Source organism: Ranitomeya variabilis, chromosome 4 (assembly GCF_051348905.1).
Source record: "Ranitomeya variabilis isolate aRanVar5 chromosome 4, aRanVar5.hap1, whole genome shotgun sequence".
Classification (NCBI taxonomy): domain Eukaryota; kingdom Metazoa; phylum Chordata; class Amphibia; order Anura; family Dendrobatidae; genus Ranitomeya; species Ranitomeya variabilis.
In genome coordinates, this window is record NC_135235.1 from 697,992,809 (window position 1) to 698,012,745 (window position 19,937).

At 47.5% G+C, this 19,937-nt stretch overlaps 2 protein-coding genes across 5 annotated transcripts in view; one reads left to right on the top strand and one right to left on the bottom strand.

The window, feature by feature from the left end:
* LOC143767734 (uncharacterized) overlaps positions 1 to 19,937 on the top strand; it is a 464,270-nt gene that overhangs the window by 304,560 nt on the left and 139,773 nt on the right. The gene's annotated exons all lie outside the window — the stretch shown is intronic.
* Positions 1 to 19,937, bottom strand: part of LOC143767736 (uncharacterized) — a 74,929-nt gene that overhangs the window by 20,219 nt on the left and 34,773 nt on the right. For all 4 annotated transcript variants that reach the window (XM_077256241.1, XM_077256240.1, XM_077256242.1 and 1 more), the window contains exons 2-5: positions 1,761 to 1,910; positions 1,452 to 1,631; positions 1,239 to 1,362; positions 1,068 to 1,165 (exon numbers count right to left, since the gene is read on the bottom strand). In XM_077256241.1, coding sequence (XP_077112356.1) covers positions 1,068 to 1,165; positions 1,239 to 1,362; positions 1,452 to 1,631; positions 1,761 to 1,910 — 552 coding nt within the window. The remainder of the gene's footprint in view (positions 1 to 1,067; positions 1,166 to 1,238; positions 1,363 to 1,451; positions 1,632 to 1,760; positions 1,911 to 19,937) is intronic.

Sequence of the window (19,937 nt, forward strand, 5' to 3'; positions counted from 1 at the left end):
GGCAACGGTGCAGAGCACTATATATGGCACAGATTTATATGGCACATCTATGGGGCAACGGTGCAGAGCACTATATATGGCACAGATTTATATGGCACATTTATGGGGCAACGGTGCAGAGCACTATATATGGCACAGATTTATATGGCACATCTATGGGGCAACGGTGCAGAGCACTATATATGGCACAGATTTATATGGCACATCTATGGGGCAACGGTGCAGAGCACTATATATGGCACAGATTTATATGGCACATCTATGGGGCAACGGTGCAGAGCATTATATATGGCACAGATTTATATGGCACATCTATGGGGCAACGGTGCAGAGCACTATATATGGCACAGATTTATATGGCACATCTATGGGGCAACGGTGCAGAGCACTATATATGGCACAGATTTATATGGCACATCTATGGGGCAACGGTGCAGAGCACTATATATGGCACAGATTTATATGGCACATCTATGGGGCAACGGTGCATAGCACTATATATGGCACAGATTTATATGGCACATCTATGGGGCAACAATGAACAGTGCAGAGCATATATGGCACAGCTTAATAAGGAGCATCTATGGGGCAATAATGAACAGTGCAGAGCATATATGGCACTGCTTTATAAGGAGCATCTATGGGGCAATAATGAACAGTGCAGAGCATATATGGCACTGCTTTATATGGAGCATCTATGGGGCCATAATGAACGGTGAAGAGCATTCTATATGGCACAGCTATATATGGAGCATCTATGGGGCAATAATCAACGGTATGGAGCATTATATATGGCACAGCTTTATATGGAACCTCCTTTGGGGCAATAATGAACGGTATGGAGCATCTATTTTTATTTTTGAAATTCACCGGTAGCTGCTGTATTTTCCACCCTAGGCTTATACTCGAGTCAATAAGTTTTCCCAGTTTTTTGTGGCAAAATTAGGTCGGGTCGGCTTATACTCGAGTATATACGGTAATACTGGTGGATAAAACAAGAATGAGCACAAGACCTTCACAGCCGTCTACACATCATAGGGGAGATCTCTTGACACCTCTCTATCTACCTGATGATCATGAGGAACATTGGGATCTTCTTGTTTACAGTCCTGTGGAAGAAGAGCATGGGGACATCTCTCTGGTGTTGTCCTCGTACTGGATAGATCTGTAGGAAATTGAAACTGAATTAATTCTTTACATACAAATAATTATAGGGTGTGTGTATTTAGTTCTATTACCTGGTGATGTGAGGGGCTGGGGAACCTCCATCATGACATCCTTGTACAGATTTTTGTGTCTTTCTAAATACTCCCACTCCTCCATGGAAAAATAGATGGTGACATCTTGACACCTTATTGGAACCTGACACATACAATAATACCATTATTTCCCAGACCGGATCCTTTTCATAGTATCACTGCATAATGTAACAACATTCCTAGAAGTGTCACCTCTCCAGTCAGCAGCTCAACCATCTTGTAGGTAAGTTCTAGGATCTTCTGGTCATTGAGGTCCTCATGCATCAGGGGGTGAGGTGGAGGGCCCATTATAAGGCTCAGGGGTCTTCCCCATCCCTCAGACACAGGGTCCTGACAGCACTCACTAGAGGTCTTCTTCACTACTGTGTAATCCTGGTTATGGAGAGACACATTAATAAATCTCACTACAGACATTTCCAGAGTCCTCACCTCTCCAGTTCTGTCCATCTGTTATTCCCATATATAAGAATGATATAATGTGACATCATTAGAATCTCTCACCTCTCCAGTAAGCTGGAAGAGGATCTCTAGGGTGAGGTGTAATATCCTCTCCACCATCTTGTCTCTGTCCATATCCATCTTTGATGGGTAATTCAGAAAAATGATTTTGTATGAGAGATCTTCAATGAGAGGATCCGATATTGTAGAGACCTGAATGAGAAGAAGATGAGCCGATGTAACATCATAAAAATCCTGAATAATAATACAATTACTGGAGATAATAAGGGAAACATATGAGGAGATTTATTATTTCACACTATTTAGTGTAAAATAAAGACAGGCTGAATCAAGGGATGTGGAAACATCTGACAATCATTCTTTTGTTCCTCAAAATGATGTAGGCAGGCTGACTTGAGTTTGTAAGTGTTTCACTACGACTTAATTCAGGACTATAGGTCACTAGGGTTGAGCGACTTTTACTTTTTCAGGATCGAGTCGGGTTTCGCGAAACCCGACTTTGTCAAAAGTCGGGTCGGGTGAAATCGGCCGATTATTGCGAAAAGTCGGGGATCCGACCGAAACACGAAACCCAATGCAAGTCAATGGAGAATCAAAGTCGGCAGTGAGTGGAGGACAGGAAAACACCAACAGAGCCCATTTTAATGCCAAAAACATCAATTCTTGTTACTTAAGCTTGTCAATCTTAATTTTTCCTTATAATAATAGGTAGCCATTGAAAATTTGGGGGTCATTTGGCAACAGTTGTGGGGGGAGTAGGGCTGGCTCAAGTTTTTCGTGGGCCCAGGAAACGCGGACTACGTCACGGCGGTGGAGCAGGGAGAGGTAAGTATTTCAACTTTGCAAGTGCTGTGATCCTGAGCAAGCAGGGGGGGCACACTCGTTCGCATTGCCACTGTCACAGGGCCCCTCAAAATACGGCGTTGTGATTGACAGCGGGGGTGCCTCCCACCGGCAGAGACACTTTTGCGTACTATGAGGGGCCCTGTGCCAGTGACGTCGCCAATGAGTATGCCCCCCCCACCTGTTGAAGGAACCTGCACTTTCATCTGCACCTTCCTCTTTGCCCCCATGTAAGGTGGTATAGTATGCGGGAAGGGGAACCTGAGTTTGCAGTGTGCAGTGAAGGACAGCTGTATTGAGTGTCGCAGATAGACACAAGTAGTAGGCCTAAATTAAAAAAGTTGGCTCAATGCAGTTTAAAATTGGTTACAGGGGTACACAGGCGGCAGAGCGTTATTAAGCGGAGGACGATTGTCAGGACTGGAGTAACCCAGACAGACTTAGTAGGCCTAAAATAAAAAAGTAGGCGCAATGCAGTTCTAAACTGGTAACAGGGGTACACAGGCAGCACTGGTTTGGTCAGCGGAGGACGATTGCTAGGAGTGGCACAGACAGACTTACTAGGTCTAAAATAAAAAAGTAGGCTCAATGCAGTTCTAAACTGGTAACAGGGGTACACAGGCAGCACTGGTTTGGTCAGCGGAGGACGATTGCTAGGAGTGGCGCAGACAGACTTACTAGGTCTAAAATAAAAAAGTAGGCTCAATGCAGTTCTAAACTGGTAACAGGGGTACACAGGCAGCACTGGTTTGGTCAGCGGAGGACGATTGCTAGGAGTGGCGCAGACAGACTTACTAGGCCTAAAATAAAAAAGTAGGCTCAATGCAGTTCAAAATGGGTAACGGGTACACAGGCAGCATTGTTTTGGTCAGCGGAGGACGATTAGTAGGAGTGGAGCAGACAGACCTACTAGGCCTAAAATAAAAAAGTAGGCTCAATGCAGTTCAAAATGGCTAACGGGTACACAGGCAGCATTGTTTTGGTCAGCGTAGGACGATTAGTAGGAGTGGCGCAGACAGACTTACTAGGCCTAAATTAAAAAAGTAGGCTCAATGCAGTTCAAAATGGGTAACAGGGGTACACAGGCGCATTGTTTTGGTCAGCGGAGGACGATTAGTAGGAGTGGCGCAGACAGACTTACTAGGCCTAAAATAAAAAAGTAGGCTCAATGCAGTTCAAAATGGGTAACAGGGGTACACAGGCAGCACTGGTTTGGTCAGCGGAGGACGATTGCTAGGAGTGGCGCAGACAGACTTACTATGCCTAAAATAAAAAAGTAGGCTCAATGCAGTTCTAAACTGGTAACAGGGGTACACAGGCAGCACTGGTTTGGTCAGCGGAGGACGATTGCTAGGAGTGGCGCAGACAGACTTACTAGGTCTAAAATAAAAAAGTAGGCTCAATGCAGTTCTAAACTGGTAACAGGGGTACACAGGCAGCACTGGTTTGGTCAGCGGAGGACGATTGCTAGGAGTGGCGCAGACAGACTTACTAGGCCTAAAATAAAAAAGTTGGCTCAATGCAGTTCTAAACTGGTAACAGGAGTAAACTGGTGGCACTGCTTTGTTCGGTGGAGAACAACTGGAATAAGTGGCTGACACAGTACGTTGGCCTAAATAGTAAAGCGGGCTAAATGTCTGCAAAAAAAATGGTCTTAAATAAACAGGTGGCAAAGCAACGTACAGGGGTGGGTTCCTCTGCTGAGTACCAGATAGTGGTAATTCGCGCACAGTATTCACAGGTCAAAATGGAGGGCATGGTCCCTGTATATATTTACTATTATCTCTCAATTTGTATTGGCAGTGCCATAGAAGGATTTAACAGCACCGACTAAACAGCGGTGGAGCACTGTTTGAGCTGGGGGGTAAACACTCTCTCGTGGGCGGCGGTACTGGCCCAGGGCCCCTCATTTAACGACGGTGTGTCTGACGTTGGGTGTGCACCCCCACCACCAGAGACACTTAATTGTACTATGAGGGACCCTGTGCCAGTGCCATCGGCCAAAAGTGGGCACACCCACCTGTCCAGGCAAACGGCACTCGCACGGGTGCTTGCGCCAAGTGGTGCCCACGGGCCCTTGGGGGTAGTCAGCCCATTTAGGGAGGTGTTAAAAATGGCCTATGGTGGACATTCAGCAGCAGCAAATGGAGGAATTGGAGCAGTCAGTAAGAGGAGTCCAAAAGCAAGACCTTTTTAAAGGAAAGCTACGTGTCAGCAGGGGAAGGTGGGGCAAAAGAATTTGAAATCCATGATTGGTTCATTTTAATGAAGGTTAGATCATCAACATTTTGGGTAGCCAGACGTGTCCTTTTTTCGGTCAGTATTGAACCAGCAGCACTGAAGACTCTTTCTGATAGCACACTGGCAGCAGGGCAAGCGAGCTCCTGTAATGCATATTCTGCCAATTCAGGCCAGGTGTCTAGTTTAGATGCCCAGTAATCAAAGGGGAATGATCGATAAGGGAGGAAAAGTAGTTTGTAACCATACTGGACAAATGCTGTCTCCTGTCACTTTGAATCGATGCAGCTGTCCCTGTCGTGTCAGTGGTCATTGAAAAATCACTCCACAACCTTGTCATAAAACCCCTCTGTCCAATGCCACTTCGGATTTCTGCACCGCTAGCACCTCTGCCATGTTGCCCCCTACGGCTCGTGTGAGAACCAACACCGCCGCTGTGTGCTGGGAATGCCAGAACCAAACGGTCTACAAGAGTTGCTTGTTTGGTAGCCAATATTTGCTCAAGGTTCTCATGTGGCATGATATTTTGCAATTTCCCTTTGTAGCGTGGATCCAGTAGGCAGGCCAACCAGTAATCGTCATCGGTCATCATTTTGACAATGCTGGGGTCCCTTTTTAGGATACGTAAGGCATACTCAGCCATGTGGGCCAATGTTCCAGGTGTCAATTCACTGCTTCTGCTGGGTTGAGGAGCACTTTCTTGCAAATCTACATCACAAGTGTCCCGCAAGAAACCTGTACCAGACCTTGCAACGGCACCAGTTTCTAGTGCCCCCTGAGAAGCTCCCTTCTCCCATACATATTCATCCCAATCATCCTCCTCCTCATCCTCTTCGTCCGCCACCTCGTCCTGGACAGTTCCCTGACCAGACAATGGCTGACTGTCATCAAGGCTTCCTCCTCGGCTGCAGACGCCTGCTCCTTAATGTGCGTCAAACTTTGCATCAGCAGACGCATAAGTGGGATGCTCATGCTTATGATGGCGCTATGATCTGCACTTACCAGCCGTGTGCATTCCTCAAAACACTGAAGGACTTGACAGAGGTCTTGTAGCTTTGACCACTGCACACCAGACAACTCCATGTCTGCCATCCAACTGTCTACCCGTGTATGCGTATCCTCCCACAAATAAATGACAGCACGCCCCTGTTCACACAGCCTCTGAACCATGTGCAGTGTGGAGTTCCACCTTGTTGCAACATCTATAATTAGGCGGTGCTGTGGAAGATTTAGCGATCGCTGATGGTTCAGCATACGGCTGGAGTGTACGGGCGACCGGTGGATGTGCGAACAAAGTTTTCGCACCTTCAGGAGCAGGGCTGGTAACTCCGGATAATTTTTCAGGAAGCACTGCACCACCAAGTTCAAAGTGTGAGCCAAGCAAGGTATGTGTTTAAGTTGTGAAAGGGCTATGGCAGCCATAAAATTCCTTCCGTTATCACTGACTACCTTGCCTGCCTCAAGATGTACACTGCCCAGGCATGCCTCACTTTCTTGCTGCAAGAACTCGGCCAGTACTTCCGCGGTGTGTCTGTTGTCGCCCAAACACTTCATTTTCAACACAGCCTTCTGACGCTTACCACTAGTTGTTCCATAATGAGACACCTCGTGTGCAACACTGGCAGCTGCGGATGGAGTTGCCAGGCGACTGCGCTCTGTGGACGAGCTGTTGCTTCTGGAGGAGGAGGAGGAGGGGTGACGAACGCCTACTGCCAACTGTTTCCTAGACCGTGGGCTAGGCATAACTGTCCCACTATGGCTGTCCCCTGTGGACCCTGCATCCACCATATTAACCCAGTGCGCCGTGATGGACACGTAACGTCCCTGGCCATGCCTACTGGTCCATGCATCTGTGGTGAGGTGCACCTTTCCACTGACAGACTGCCTCAGTGCATGGACAATGCGGTCTTTGACATGCTGGTGGAGGGCTGGGAAGGCGTTTCTCGCAAAGAAGTGGCGACTGGGTAGGTCATAGCGTGGTACTGCGTAGGCCATCAGGTCTTTGAAAGCTTTGCTTTCGACCAACCGGTAGGGCATCATCTCTAACGAGATTAATCTGGCAATGTGGGCTTTCAAACCCTGTGTACGTGGATGAGAGGATGAGTACTTTCTTTTCCTCACGAGAGTCTCTTCTAGGGTGAGCTGGACAGGAGATCTGCAGATGGTGGAACTAGAGGTGGTGGTGGTGGTGGACATGGCGGATTGAGAGACAGTTGGTGATGTTGGCTTACATACAGTGCTTCCTACCAATAACCTTCTGATTCCCTGCCTGCTTTGGCCTTGCGACGATCCCTCCACATTTGCTGCTGGTGGTGTCCGAACCGGTGGGCTTACAGTGAGGGAAGCAATGTAGTGTTGCTGACTACCTTCATTCTGACCAGGTGCACCAACGGTACAGGACGTTAGGTAATTAGTCCAGGCTTGCAAGTGTTGCTATTTAAATGTCTACGCATGCACGTTGTATTTAAATTTTGAAGAATCTTCCCTCTGCTAAAGGTCTTTGAGCATTTCTTACAGATCACTTTAGACTGATCATTGGGATCTTGGTCAGAAAAATGCCACACTGCACTCTTCCTACTATGGAATTCCTTTTCAGGCATTGCACGCTGTGCAACTTTCAGCGGTTGGCCACGCTGTCCTAAAATTGTTTTTGTCACACGTTTTGGGCCTGATACGGGCCTGGCTGATGACAGCTGTTGCGATTTAGATTGGTGTTGCTGCGGATAACCCTCCTCTGCTTGTGAGCTAGTGCCAGCGGCACCCTCTTCCCCCAATGGCTGCCAATCTGGGTCAAGAACTGGGTCATCTATCACCTCCTCCTCCACAATGTCATGTGCACCTTCCTCAGTGTCACCGTGTAAGCCGGTGCTATAGCGTTCGGGACAGGGCACCATAGTGTCATCAGGGTCAGATTCTGGCTCAGGAAACTGCGAGGTCAATGTAGTGATCTGAGTCAATGGAACAGCATCATAATCTAGCTGTGGCTGTGCATCAGTGCACTCCATGTCCGATTCTTCTTGTAATGGGCAGTGTACAATTTCCCTTTCTAACCCTGGCACGGTATGAGTAAAGAGCTCCATGTAGTGTCGCCTGACGCATCCTTCACTTTTGGTTTGGGAGAAGGACACAAGGAAACGTCTTTTTCCGGACCGGAAGCATTCACTGACGACTGGCTGCTCTTAGATTTTGAACTTTGGGAAGAGGAGGCGAAAGAGCTAGAGGCTGAGTCAGCAAGGAAAGACAAAACTTTTTCCTGCTGCTCCAGCTTTAAAAGCTGTTTTCCTACTCCCAGGTAAGGGAGCCTTCGAGGCCTTGTGTAGCCAGATGATGACGCAGGCTCAACACCTCCAGCCTTAGGTGCTACTGTGCTTTTGCCACTACCACCAGATGCAGCACCACCACCATCAGTACTAGCTGGCAACCCCCGCCCACGGCCTCTTCCACCAGCCTTCCTCATTTTTGGGGGGAGACACTGAACCACAACTCTGGCCCAGTGGTATAACACAACATTATGAACATGGCAGACAGTGGCTGCCTGATATATGACACACTAGCAGTACAGCAGAATATAAACTGTGTGAGAATTACTATCTCACTTTTGGGAGGAGAAACTGAACCACAACTCTGGCCCAGTGGTATAACACAAAACTATGAACGTGGCAGAAAGTGGCTGCCTGATATATGACACACTAGCAGTACAGCAGAATATAAACTGTGTGAGAATTACTATCTCACTTTTGGGGGGAGACACTGAACCACAACTCTGGCCCAGTGGTATAACACAACACTATGAACGTGGCAGAAAGTGGCTGCCTGATATATGACACACTAGCAGTACAGCAGAATATAAACTGTGTGAGAATTACTATCTCACTTTTGGGGGGAGAAACTGAACCACAACTCTGGCCCAGTGGCATACCTCCCAACCGTCCCGGATCCCTCGGGACTGTCCTGATTTTGACAGTCAGCCCCGGGATCCCGGGCGGGACATTAGTTGTCCCGCACTACGTGCCTAGGGCGGGGACAATGCAGGGGGCGGCACCTGAGTAACTTAGGTTTGTGGCTGTTCTTTTTTTTTTTTTACAAAAGCTGGGTCACCTCCCGACCGACCCCGCCCCGCCCCCTGTGCAGCGCTGCGCTGCCACGCCTGAGGGAGAGAGCCAGCAGTGATCAAGATGAAAGGTCAGCGACTCACTACCTCCTGTGTGTGCACGGAGCTCCGGCTTCTCCTGCTCTTATCTGCTATCCCGGCAGAGAAGGAGAGACGGGGGAGGTGCAGGGACAGTGCAGAGCTGTGAGCAGAAGAAACTGAAGAGCTGCACATGGACAGATCAGCCGCCCCTGCACCACAGAGGAGACTGTGTGTGTGTGATGTGTGTGATGCTGCATGTGTGTGAGATGCATGTGTGTCATGTGTGTATGAGGTATCTGGTGTGTATGTGATGGCTGGGTATGTGTGTGTGATGGCTGGGTGTGTGTGTGATGGCTGTGTGTGTGTGATGGCTGTGTGTGTGTGATGGCTGGGTGTGTGTGATGGCTGTGTGTGTGTGTGTGTGTGTGTGATGGCTGGGTGTGTGTGTGTGCGATGGCTGTGTGTGTGTGTGTGTGTGATGGCTGGGTGTGTGTGTATGTGTGATGGCTGGCTGTGTGTGTGATGGCTGTGTGTGTGTGTGTGTGATGGCTGGGTGTGTGTGTGATGGCTGGGTGTGTGTGTGTGTGTGTGATGGCTGGGTGTGTGTGTGTGTGTGTGATGGCTGTGTGTGTGTGTGTGTGTGATGGCTGGGTGTGTGTGTGATGGCTGGGTGTGTGTGTGTGATGGCTGTGTGTGTGTGTGTGTGATGGCTGGGTGTGTGTGTGTGATGACTGGGTGTGTGTGTGTGTGATGGCTGGGTGTGTGTGTGTGATGGCTGGGTGTGTGTGTGTGATGGCTGTGTGTGTGTGTGTGATGGCTGGGTGTGTGTGTGATGGCTGTGTGTGTGTGTGATGGCTGTGTGTGTGTGTGATGGCTGGGTGTGTGTGTGTGTGTGTGTGATGGCTGGGTGTGTGTGATGGCTGGGTGTGTGTGTGATGGCTGGGTGTGTGTGTGATGGCTGGGTGTGTGTGTGTGTGATGGCTGGGTGTGTGTGTGATGGCTGGGTGTGTGTGTGATGGCTGGGTGTGTGTGTGTGATGGCTGGGTGTGTGTGTGTGTGTGATGGCTGGGTGTGTGTGATGGCTGGGTGTGTGTGTGTGTGTTTGATGGCTGGGTGTGTGTGTGTGTGATGGCTGTGTGTGTGTGTGTGTGTGATGGCTGGGTGTGTGTGTGTGTGATGGCTGGGTGTGTGTGATGACTGGGTGTGTGTGTGATGGCTGGGTGTGTTTGTGTGATGGCTGGGTGTGTGTGTGTGATGGCTGTGTGTGTGTGTGTGTGTGATGGCTGGGTGTGTGTGATGACTGGGTGTGTGTGTGTGATGGCTGGGTGTGTGTGTGATGGCTGGGTGTGTGTGTGTGATGGCTGTGTGTGTGAGTGTGATGGCTGGGTGTGTGTGTGTGTGATGGCTGGGTGTGTGTGTGTGTGTGATGGCTGGGTGTGTGTGTGATGGCTGGGTGTGTGTGATGGCTGTGTGTGATGGCTGGGTGTGTGTGATGGCTGGGTGTGTGTGTGATGGCTGGGTGTGTGTGTGTGTGTGTGATGGCTGGGTGTGTGTGTGATGGCTGCGTGTGTGTGTGTGATGGCTGCGTGTGTGTGTGATGGCTGCGTGTGTGATGCATTTGTGTCAAAGCTGCATGTGTTTGTGATGCTGTGTGTGTGAGCTGTGTGCGTGTGTGAGCTGTGTGTGTGCTGCGTGCGTGTGAGCCGGGTGTGTGAGCGTGTGTGTGAGCTGCATGCCTGTGTGTGAGCAGCGTGCCTGTATGTCATTATACAGTATGGAGAACTGTGGGCATTATACAGTATGGAGCATCATGTGCAGCCAGTATACAGTATGGAGCATCATGTGCAGTCATTATACAATATGGAGCATCATGTGCAGCCAGTATACAGTATGGAGCATCATGTGCGGTCATTATACAGTATGGAGCATCATGTGCGGTCATTATACAGTATGCAGCATCATGTGCGGGCATTATACAGTATGGAGCATCATGTGCGGTCATTATACAATATGGAGCATCATGTGCAGCCAGTATACAGTGTTGTGAAATTGGATTCTGGGCTCCCCCGGTGGCCACTTGTGGAATTGTACTTGTGTGCATCATCCCCTCTGTTCACCTGCTCCTATCAGGATGTGGGAGTCGCTATATAACCTTGCTCCTCTGTCAGTTTCATGCCGGTCAACAATGTAATCAGAAGCCTTCTGTGCATGTTCCTGCTACTAGACAACTCCTAGCTAAGTTGGACTTTTGTCCTTGTGTGTTTTTGCATTTTGTTCCTGTTCACAGCTGCTGTTTCGTTACTGTGTCTGGAAAGCTCTTGTGAGCGGAAATTGCCACTCTGGTGTTATGAGTTAATGCTAGAGTCTTAAAGTAATTTCTGGATGGTGTTTTGATAGGGTTTTCTGCTGACCATGAAAGTGCCCTTTCTGTCTTCATGCTATCTAGTAAGCGGACCTCGATTTTGCTAAACCTATTTTCATACTACGTTTGTCATTTCATCTAAAATCACCGCCAATATATGTGGGGGCCTCTGTCTGCCTTTTGGGAAAATTTCTCTAGAGGTGAGCCAGGACTGTCTTTTCCTCTGCTAGGATTAGGTAGTTCTCCGGCTGGCGCTGGGCATCTAGGGATAAAAAACGTAGGCATGCTACCCGGCCACTTCTAGTTGTGCGGCAGGTTTAGTTCATGGTCAGTATAGTTTCCATCTTCCAAGAGCTAGTTCTCATATATGCTGGGCTATGTTCTCTCGCCATTGAGAATCATGATAGTTTGACCGGCCCAAAAAAGGGTTAAATTACTGGCTGAGAAAGGAGAGAAAAAAGAAGTCTGCTACAATTTTTTTTTTTTTTTTTCCTCTAGTTCTGAGTGTGCTCTTAATTGAATCACTTGCTAGTTTGCCTATGCTGCAGCCTTCCTCTCTTTCTCTCCTTCTAATCCTTGAATGGCTCTGTGTTCACCTGTTTCAAATGGATCTTCAGAGTGTAGCTACAGGTTTGAATAATCTCGCCACAAAGGTACAAAATTTGCAAGATTTTGTTGTTCATGCACCTATGTCTGAGCCTAGAATTCCTTTGCCTGAATTCTTCTCGGGGAATAGATCTCACTTTCAAAATTTTAAAAATAATTGCAAATTGTTTTTGTCCCTGAAGTCTCGCTCTGCCGGAGACCCTGCACAGCAGGTCAGGATTGTAATTTCCTTGCTCCGGGGCGACCCTCAGGACTGGGCTTTTGCATTGGCACCAGGGGATCCTGCGTTGCTCAATGTGGATGCGTTTTTTCTGGCCTTGGGGTTGCTTTATGAGGAACCTCATTTAGAGCTTCAGGCGGAAAAGGCCTTGATGTCCTTGTCTCAGGGGCAAGATGAAGCTGAAATATACTGCCAAAAATTCCGCAAATGGTCTGTGCTTACTCAGTGGAATGAGTGCGCCCTGGCGGCGATTTTCAGAGAAGGTCTCTCTGATGCCATTAAGGATGTTATGGTGGGGTTCCCTGTGCCTGCGAGTCTGAATGAGTCCATGACGATGGCTATTCAGATCGATAGGCGTCTGCGGGAGCGCAAACCTGTGCACCATTTGGCGGTGTCTACTGAGAAAACGCCAGAAAATATGCAATGTGATAGAATTCTGTCCAGAAGCGAGCGGCAGAATTTTAGACGAAAAAATGGGTTGTGCTTCTATTGTGGTGATTCAACTCATGTTATATCAGCATGCTTTAAGCGTACTAAGAAGCCTGACAAGTCTGTTTCAATTAGCACTTTACAGTCTAAGTTTATTCTATCTGTGACCCTGATTTGTTCTTTGTCATCTATTACCGCGGACGCCTATGTCGACTCTGGCGCTGCTTTGAGTCTTATGGATTGGTCCTTTGCCAAACGCTGTGGGTATGATTTGGAGCCATTGGAGGCTCCGATACCTCTGAAAGGGATTGACTCCACCCCATTGGCTAGTAATAAACCACAATACTGGACACAAGTGACTATGCGTGTTAATCCGGATCACCAGGAGGTTATTCGCTTTCTGGTGTGTATAATCTACATGATGTTTTGGTGCTGGGATTGCCATGGCTGCAATCTCATAACCCAGTCCTCGACTGGAGAGCTATGTCTGTGTTAAGCTGGGGATGTAAAGGAACTCATGGGGACGTACCTTTGGTTTCCATTTCATCATCTATTCCCTCTGAGATTCCTGAATTCTTGTCTGACTTTCGTGACGTTTTTGAAGAACCCAAGGTTGGTTCACTACCTCCGCACCGGGAGTGCGATTGTGCCATAGACTTGATCCCGGGTAGTAAATACCCTAAGGGTCGTTTATTTAATCTGTCTGTGCCTGAACACGCGGCTATGCGAGAATATATAAAGGAGTCCTTGGAAAAGGAACATATTCGTCCTTCGTCATCTCCCTTAGGAGCCGGTTTTTTCTTTGTGTCTAAGAAAGACGGCTCTTTGAGGCCGTGTATTGATTATCGACTTTTGAATAAAATCACGGTTAAATATCAATATCCGTTACCACTGCTTACTGATTTGTTTGCTCGTATAAAGGGGGCCAAGTGGTTCTCTAAGATTGATCTCCGTGGGGCGAATAATTTGGTGCGAATCAAGCAGGGGGATGAGTGGAAAACCGCATTTAATACGCCCGAGGGCCATTTTGAGTATTTGGTGATGCCTTTTGGTCTTTCTAATGCCCCTTCAGTCTTCCAGTCCTTTATGCATGACATTTTCCGCGATTATTTGGATAAATTTATGATTGTGTATCTGGATGATATTCTGATTTTTTTGGATGACTGGGACTCTCATGTCCAGCAGGTCAGGAGGGTTTTTCAGGTTTTGCGGTCTAATTCCTTGTGTGTGAAGGGTTCTAAGTGTGTTTTTGGGGTTCAAAAGATTTCCTTCTTGGGATACATTTTTTTCCCCCTCTTCCATCGAGATGGATCCTGTCAAGATTCAGGCTATTGGTGATTGGACGCAACCCTCTTCTCTTAAGAGTCTTCAGAAATTTTTGGGCTTTGCTAACTTTTATCGTCGATTTATTGCTGGTTTTTCTGATGTTGTAAAACCATTGACTGATTTGACTAAGAAGGGTGCTGATGTTGCTGATTGGTCCCCTGATGCTGTGGAGGCCTTTCGGGAGCTCAAGCGCCGCTTTTCTTCTGCCCCAGTGTTGCGTCAGCCTGATGTTGCTCTTCCTTTTCAGGTTGAGGTCGACGCTTCTGAAATCGGAGCTGGGGCGGTGTTGTCGCAGAGAAGTTCCCACTGCTCCGTGATGAGACCTTGTGCCTTTTTTTCCCGTAAATTTTCGCCCGCCGAGCGGAATTATGATATTGGGAATCGGGAGCTTTTGGCCATGAAGTGGGCTTTTGAGGAGTGGCGTCACTGGCTTGAGGGGGCCAGACATCAGGTGGTGGTATTGACTGACCACAAAAATTTAATTTACCTTGAGTCTGCCAGGCGCCTGAATCCTAGACAGGCGCGCTGGTCGTTGTTTTTCTCTCGGTTTAATTTTGTGGTGTCTTACCTACCGGGTTCTAAGAATGTTAAGGCGGATGCCCTTTCTAGGAGTTTTGAGCCTGACTCCCCTGGTAATTCTGAGCCCACAAGTATCCTTAAAGATGGAGTGATATTGTCCGCCGTTTCTCCAGACCTGCGGCGGGCCTTGCAGGAGTTTCAGGCGGATAGACCTGATCGTTGCCCACCTGGTAGACTGTTTGTTCCTGATGATTGGACCAGTAGAGTCATCTCTGAGGTTCATTCTTCTGCGTTGGCAGGTCATCCTGGAATCTTTGGTACCAGGGATTTGGTGGCAAGGTCCTTTTGGTGGCCTTCCCTGTCACGAGATGTGCGAGGCTTTGTGCAGTCTTGTGACGTTTGTGCTCGGGCCAAGCCTTGTTGTTCTCGGGCTAGTGGATTGTTGTTACCCTTGCCTATCCCGAAGAGGCCTTGGACGCACATCTCGATGGATTTTATTTCGGATCTGCCTGTTTCTCAGAAGATGTCTGTCATCTGGGTGGTGTGTGACCGTTTCTCTAAGATGGTCCATCTGGTTCCCTTGCCTAAGTTGCCTTCTTCTTCCGAGTTGGTTCCTCTGTTTTTTCAAAATGTTGTTCGTTTGCATGGTATTCCGGAGAATATCGTTTCTGACAGAGGGACCCAATTCGTGTCTAGATTTTGGCGGGCATTCTGTGCTAGGATGGGCATAGATTTGTCTTTTTCGTCTGCTTTCCATCCTCAGACTAATGGCCAGACCGAGCGGACTAATCAGACCTTGGAGACATATTTGAGGTGTTTTGTGTCTGCGGATCAGGATGATTGGGTTGCTTTTTTGCCTTTGGCGGAGTTCGCCCTCAATAATCGGGCCAGCTCTGCCACCTTGGTGTCCCCGTTTTTCTGTAATTCGGGGTTTCATCCTCGATTTTCCTCCGGTCAAGTGGAATCTTCGGATTGTCCTGGAGTGGATGCTGTGGTGGAGAGGTTGCATCAGATTTGGGGGCAGGTGGTGGACAATTTGAAGTTGTCCCAGGAGAAGACTCAGCTTTTTGCCAACCGCCGTCGTCGTGTTGGTCCTCGGCTTTGTGTTGGGGACTTGGTGTGGTTGTCTTCTCGTTTTGTCCCTATGAGGGTTTCTTCTCCTAAGTTTAAGCCTCGGTTCATCGGCCCGTACAAGATATTGGAGATTCTTAACCCTGTGTCCTTCCGTTTGGACCTCCCTGCATCCTTTTCGATTCATAATGTTTTTCATCGGTCATTGTTGCGCAGGTATGAGGTACCGGCTGTGCCTTCCGTTGAGCCTCCTGCTCCGGTGTTGGTTGAGGGTGAGTTGGAGTACGTTGTGGAAAAGATCTTAGACTCTCGTGTTTCCAGACGGAAACTCCAGTATCTGGTCAAATGGAAGGGATACGGTCAGGAGGATAATTCTTGGGTCACTGCCTCTGATGTTCATGCCTCCGATCTTGTCCGTGCCTTTCATAGGGCTCATCCTGATCGCCCTGGTGGTTCTGGTGAGGGTTCGGTGCCCCCTCCTTGAGGGGGGGGTATTGTTGTGAAATTGGATTCTGGGCTCCCCCGGTGGCCACTTGTGGAATTGTACTTGTGTGCATCATCCCCTCTGTTCACCTGCTCCTATCAGGATGTGGGAGTCGCTATATAACCTTGCTCCTCTGTCAGTTTCATGCCGGTCAACAATGTAATCAGAAGCCTTCTGTGCATGTTCCTGCTACTAGACAACTCCTAGCTAAGTTGGACTTTTGTCCTTGTGTGTTTTTGCATTTTGTTCCTGTTCACAGCTGCTGTTTCGTTACTGTGTCTGGAAAGCTCTTGTGAGCGGAAATTGCCACTCTGGTGTTATGAGTTAATGCTAGAGTCTTAAAGTAATTTCTGGATGGTGTTTTGATAGGGTTTTCTGCTGACCATGAAAGTGCCCTTTCTGTCTTCATGCTATCTAGTAAGCGGACCTCGATTTTGCTAAACCTATTTTCATACTACGTTTGTCATTTCATCTAAAATCACCGCCAATATATGTGGGGGCCTCTGTCTGCCTTTTGGGAAAATTTCTCTAGAGGTGAGCCAGGACTGTCTTTTCCTCTGCTAGGATTAGGTAGTTCTCCGGCTGGCGCTGGGCATCTAGGGATAAAAAACGTAGGCATGCTACCCGGCCACTTCTAGTTGTGCGGCAGGTTTAGTTCATGGTCAGTATAGTTTCCATCTTCCAAGAGCTAGTTCTCATATATGCTGGGCTATGTTCTCTCGCCATTGAGAATCATGATAATACCGTATGGAGCATCATGTGCGGTCATTTTACAGTATGCAGCATCATGTGCGGTCATTATACAGTATGCAGCATCATGTGCGGTCATTATACAGTATGGAGCATCATGTGCAGTCATTATACAGTATGGAGCATCATGTGCAGTCATTAGACAGTATGGAGAATCATGTGGGGCCATTATACAGTATGGAGCATCATGTGCGGTCATTATACAGTATTGAGCATCATGTGCGGTCATTATACAGTATGCAGCCTCATGTGTGTTCATTATACAGTATGGAGAATCATGTGGGGCCATTATACAGTATGGAGCATCATGTGTGGCCATTATACAGTATGGAGCATCATGTGTGGCCATTATACAGTATGGAGCATCATGTGCGGCCATTATACAGTATGGAGCATCATGTGTGGTCATTATACAGTATGGAGAATCATGTGGGGCCATTATACAGTATGGAGCATCATGTGCGGTCATTATACAGTATGGAGCATCATGTGCGGTCATTATACTGTATGGAGCGTCATGTGTGTTCATTATACAGTATGGAGCGTCATGTGTGGCCATTACACAGTATGGGGCACTGTGTGGCCATATTTTTGTGTTTATAATTATTATTTCCTCCCTAACTCTGTCCCTGCTTCTGACTAACTGCAGCAACCTCTCCCTATGCTCAGATCGGCAGAAGTAAGATGGCGGTCGGCGTGCACGCCCCTTTATAGCCCCTGTGACGCCGCAGACAGCAAGCCAATCACTGCCATGCCCTTGTCTAAGATGGTGGGGGCCAGGACCTATGTCATCACGCTGCCCACACTTTGCGTCCTCCTTCATTGGATGAAAAACGGCGGTAACAGCGTCATACGAAACGCGACTTTGGCACTCTGATCGTGTACCGCATGGCCGATCCCACACTAGGATCGGTTCGGGTTTCATGAAACCCGACTTTGCCTAAAAGTCGCCGATTTATGAAAATGACCAATCCGTTTCGCTCAACGCTATAGGTCACATCTGAAAATGATAATAGGCAAAATGGACGTAATATGAAAACATTGTCGAGCAAAGAAGCTTAACTTTAAATCGCCTGGTATGTGGTGGTCAAATGGTAAAGTCAGTTTGCCATCTTTAACTCTACCTCCCGAACCACCTTTTTCATACATGTTGGGAACAACTCATGAGTCTAAGCATTTACTGCAAATTGTTAGGAGATACAATTCATATTTCTAGATGACATCCTTTGGTGAGACTGCTGGACTTGAAGCAGGATTTATGCCAACTTTTAAAGTCCAGGGACAAATCTATCACAAAATAGGTTGGATGCTAAATCAAGACCCAACATTTTTACAAATTTACTGTTTGGGAGATGAGCAGATGCAAACTGATCGACACTGTGAAGCTATAACTAAAGACAAAAAAAACACATTGGTTTGAATTTGCAAAGAGTTTTCCCATCAACACAGTCAGTTAGGCCGCTTTCACATTTGCGTTTGTGTCCGCAGCGTTTCTTCCGCAAATATCCGCATGCGTTTTGTATTCCTATAAATAACATTAGAAACGCATGCGTTTTTGTGTGTTCGCGTTTGCCCGCGTTTGACGACGCATGCGTCGTCTAGTCGTCTGCGTCTGGGCGCGGAAATGCAGCATGTAGTAATTTTTAGAGGCGTCAATTCGGCGCCTGGAAACGTATGCGGTCGATTGCGTAAGGTTTGCGCCGAAAAAACGCATTGTAGTCTATTTAAACGCATGCGTTTTTAAGCACATGCGTTTGGTTGCGTTTTTCAACGCATGCGTTTCAATTGAGAAAAACATGTCTAGACACTGATAAGCCACCCCCCACATACAAGGTCATAAAGGGAGGTAGTGGACATTTGCAGTTCACTACTCAGCAGACTGCCTTGCAGACGAGACGCCACACAACACCTTGGAGCAGCAAACAAGCCTCAGAACAATGTGAGTATATCCTATCCAATGCCTTTCTTTTCAATTTTCTTTCTCTACATGTCCTAATTTCTGCCATTTCTTTCTTTCTGCACGCATCAGAATGTCTTCTTCTTCTTCTGATGGTGATGATGAGCAAACGCCTGGGCCTGCACAAGGGGAACATGTCAGCGAAGGGAGTATTCACCTCCTCAGATTGGTAAGTATTCACTGTCACATCTACACATATGACAATGTATATTTTCCTTTTTTCAGACCACTTCTTCTACAGCGGAAGAGACTGGGCAGGAGACTGGGCAGGAGCAGCGGGGTCACGGTCGGATGGCATGGCGGCAGCGTGTAAGTATACCTGGCTGACTGTTTATTGTATCCTCATTTTACAATTCTTGAATCTTCATTTCTTTCTACTTCTCTCTTTCTTTCCCTTTTGCTTCAGCACCATTGTTTTTTTTTTATTTCAATATTCATGCCATTCCTCTGCTTCTGTTTTCTGTCTTCCTTATGTTAATGTCTCCAATATTTATGTCCTTTTTGTTTTTAGGTTCCAGAAGGGGATGAGGACCTCATCGAGAATGAACACCTCATCTCCCTGGTCCATGAGCGAGTCCCATTGTGGGACACCCGGGATACACTGCACGCCAACAACGTAACGATCCGGCGCCTTTGGAATGAGGTGGCCACAGCGTTGTGGGATGGCTGGGCCAATGCCCCGACTTGGGTCCGTTCTGCATTTGGTAAGTATAGCAATGCAGTGTGATGTAGTCAAGACCTTGGCCATGCTCATACAACTGTGTATGATGATAGAAAGTCATTGCTTTTTCTCATCACACACAGTTGTGTGACCACGTTCAAAAGAGCATTGTCCTATTATGTTTTGTTTTGTCAACAGTGTCAAAAGTCAAAACACGTTGGCGATCGATAAAGGACTGCTTCAACAAGGACCTGCGCCAAGAGTGCCGGCTTCCAAGTGGTTCTGGAGCAAGGATACGAAAATACAAGTACCACCGCATCCTTGCGTTTTTGAGACCGGTCCTTGCACAAAGAACGTAAGTATATTGGTTTAAAAAAAAAAGTTTTGTAATTAATGCTACCATTTTTTTGGTCAATATTTGGAATCAGTATTTGGTAACCAAAACCATGAGTGATTGATACATGCAGAAGTGGGGCACGTGTTCATTGAATACTTTTCCTCACATAGTTCTACTCCAGGTTTTGGCTTACCAATACCGATTGGAAATACTGATCAAATACTGACAGTGTGACGGCAGCCTACACAACAGATCTATAGTCATCAAGTCAGGTGTCAGAAATA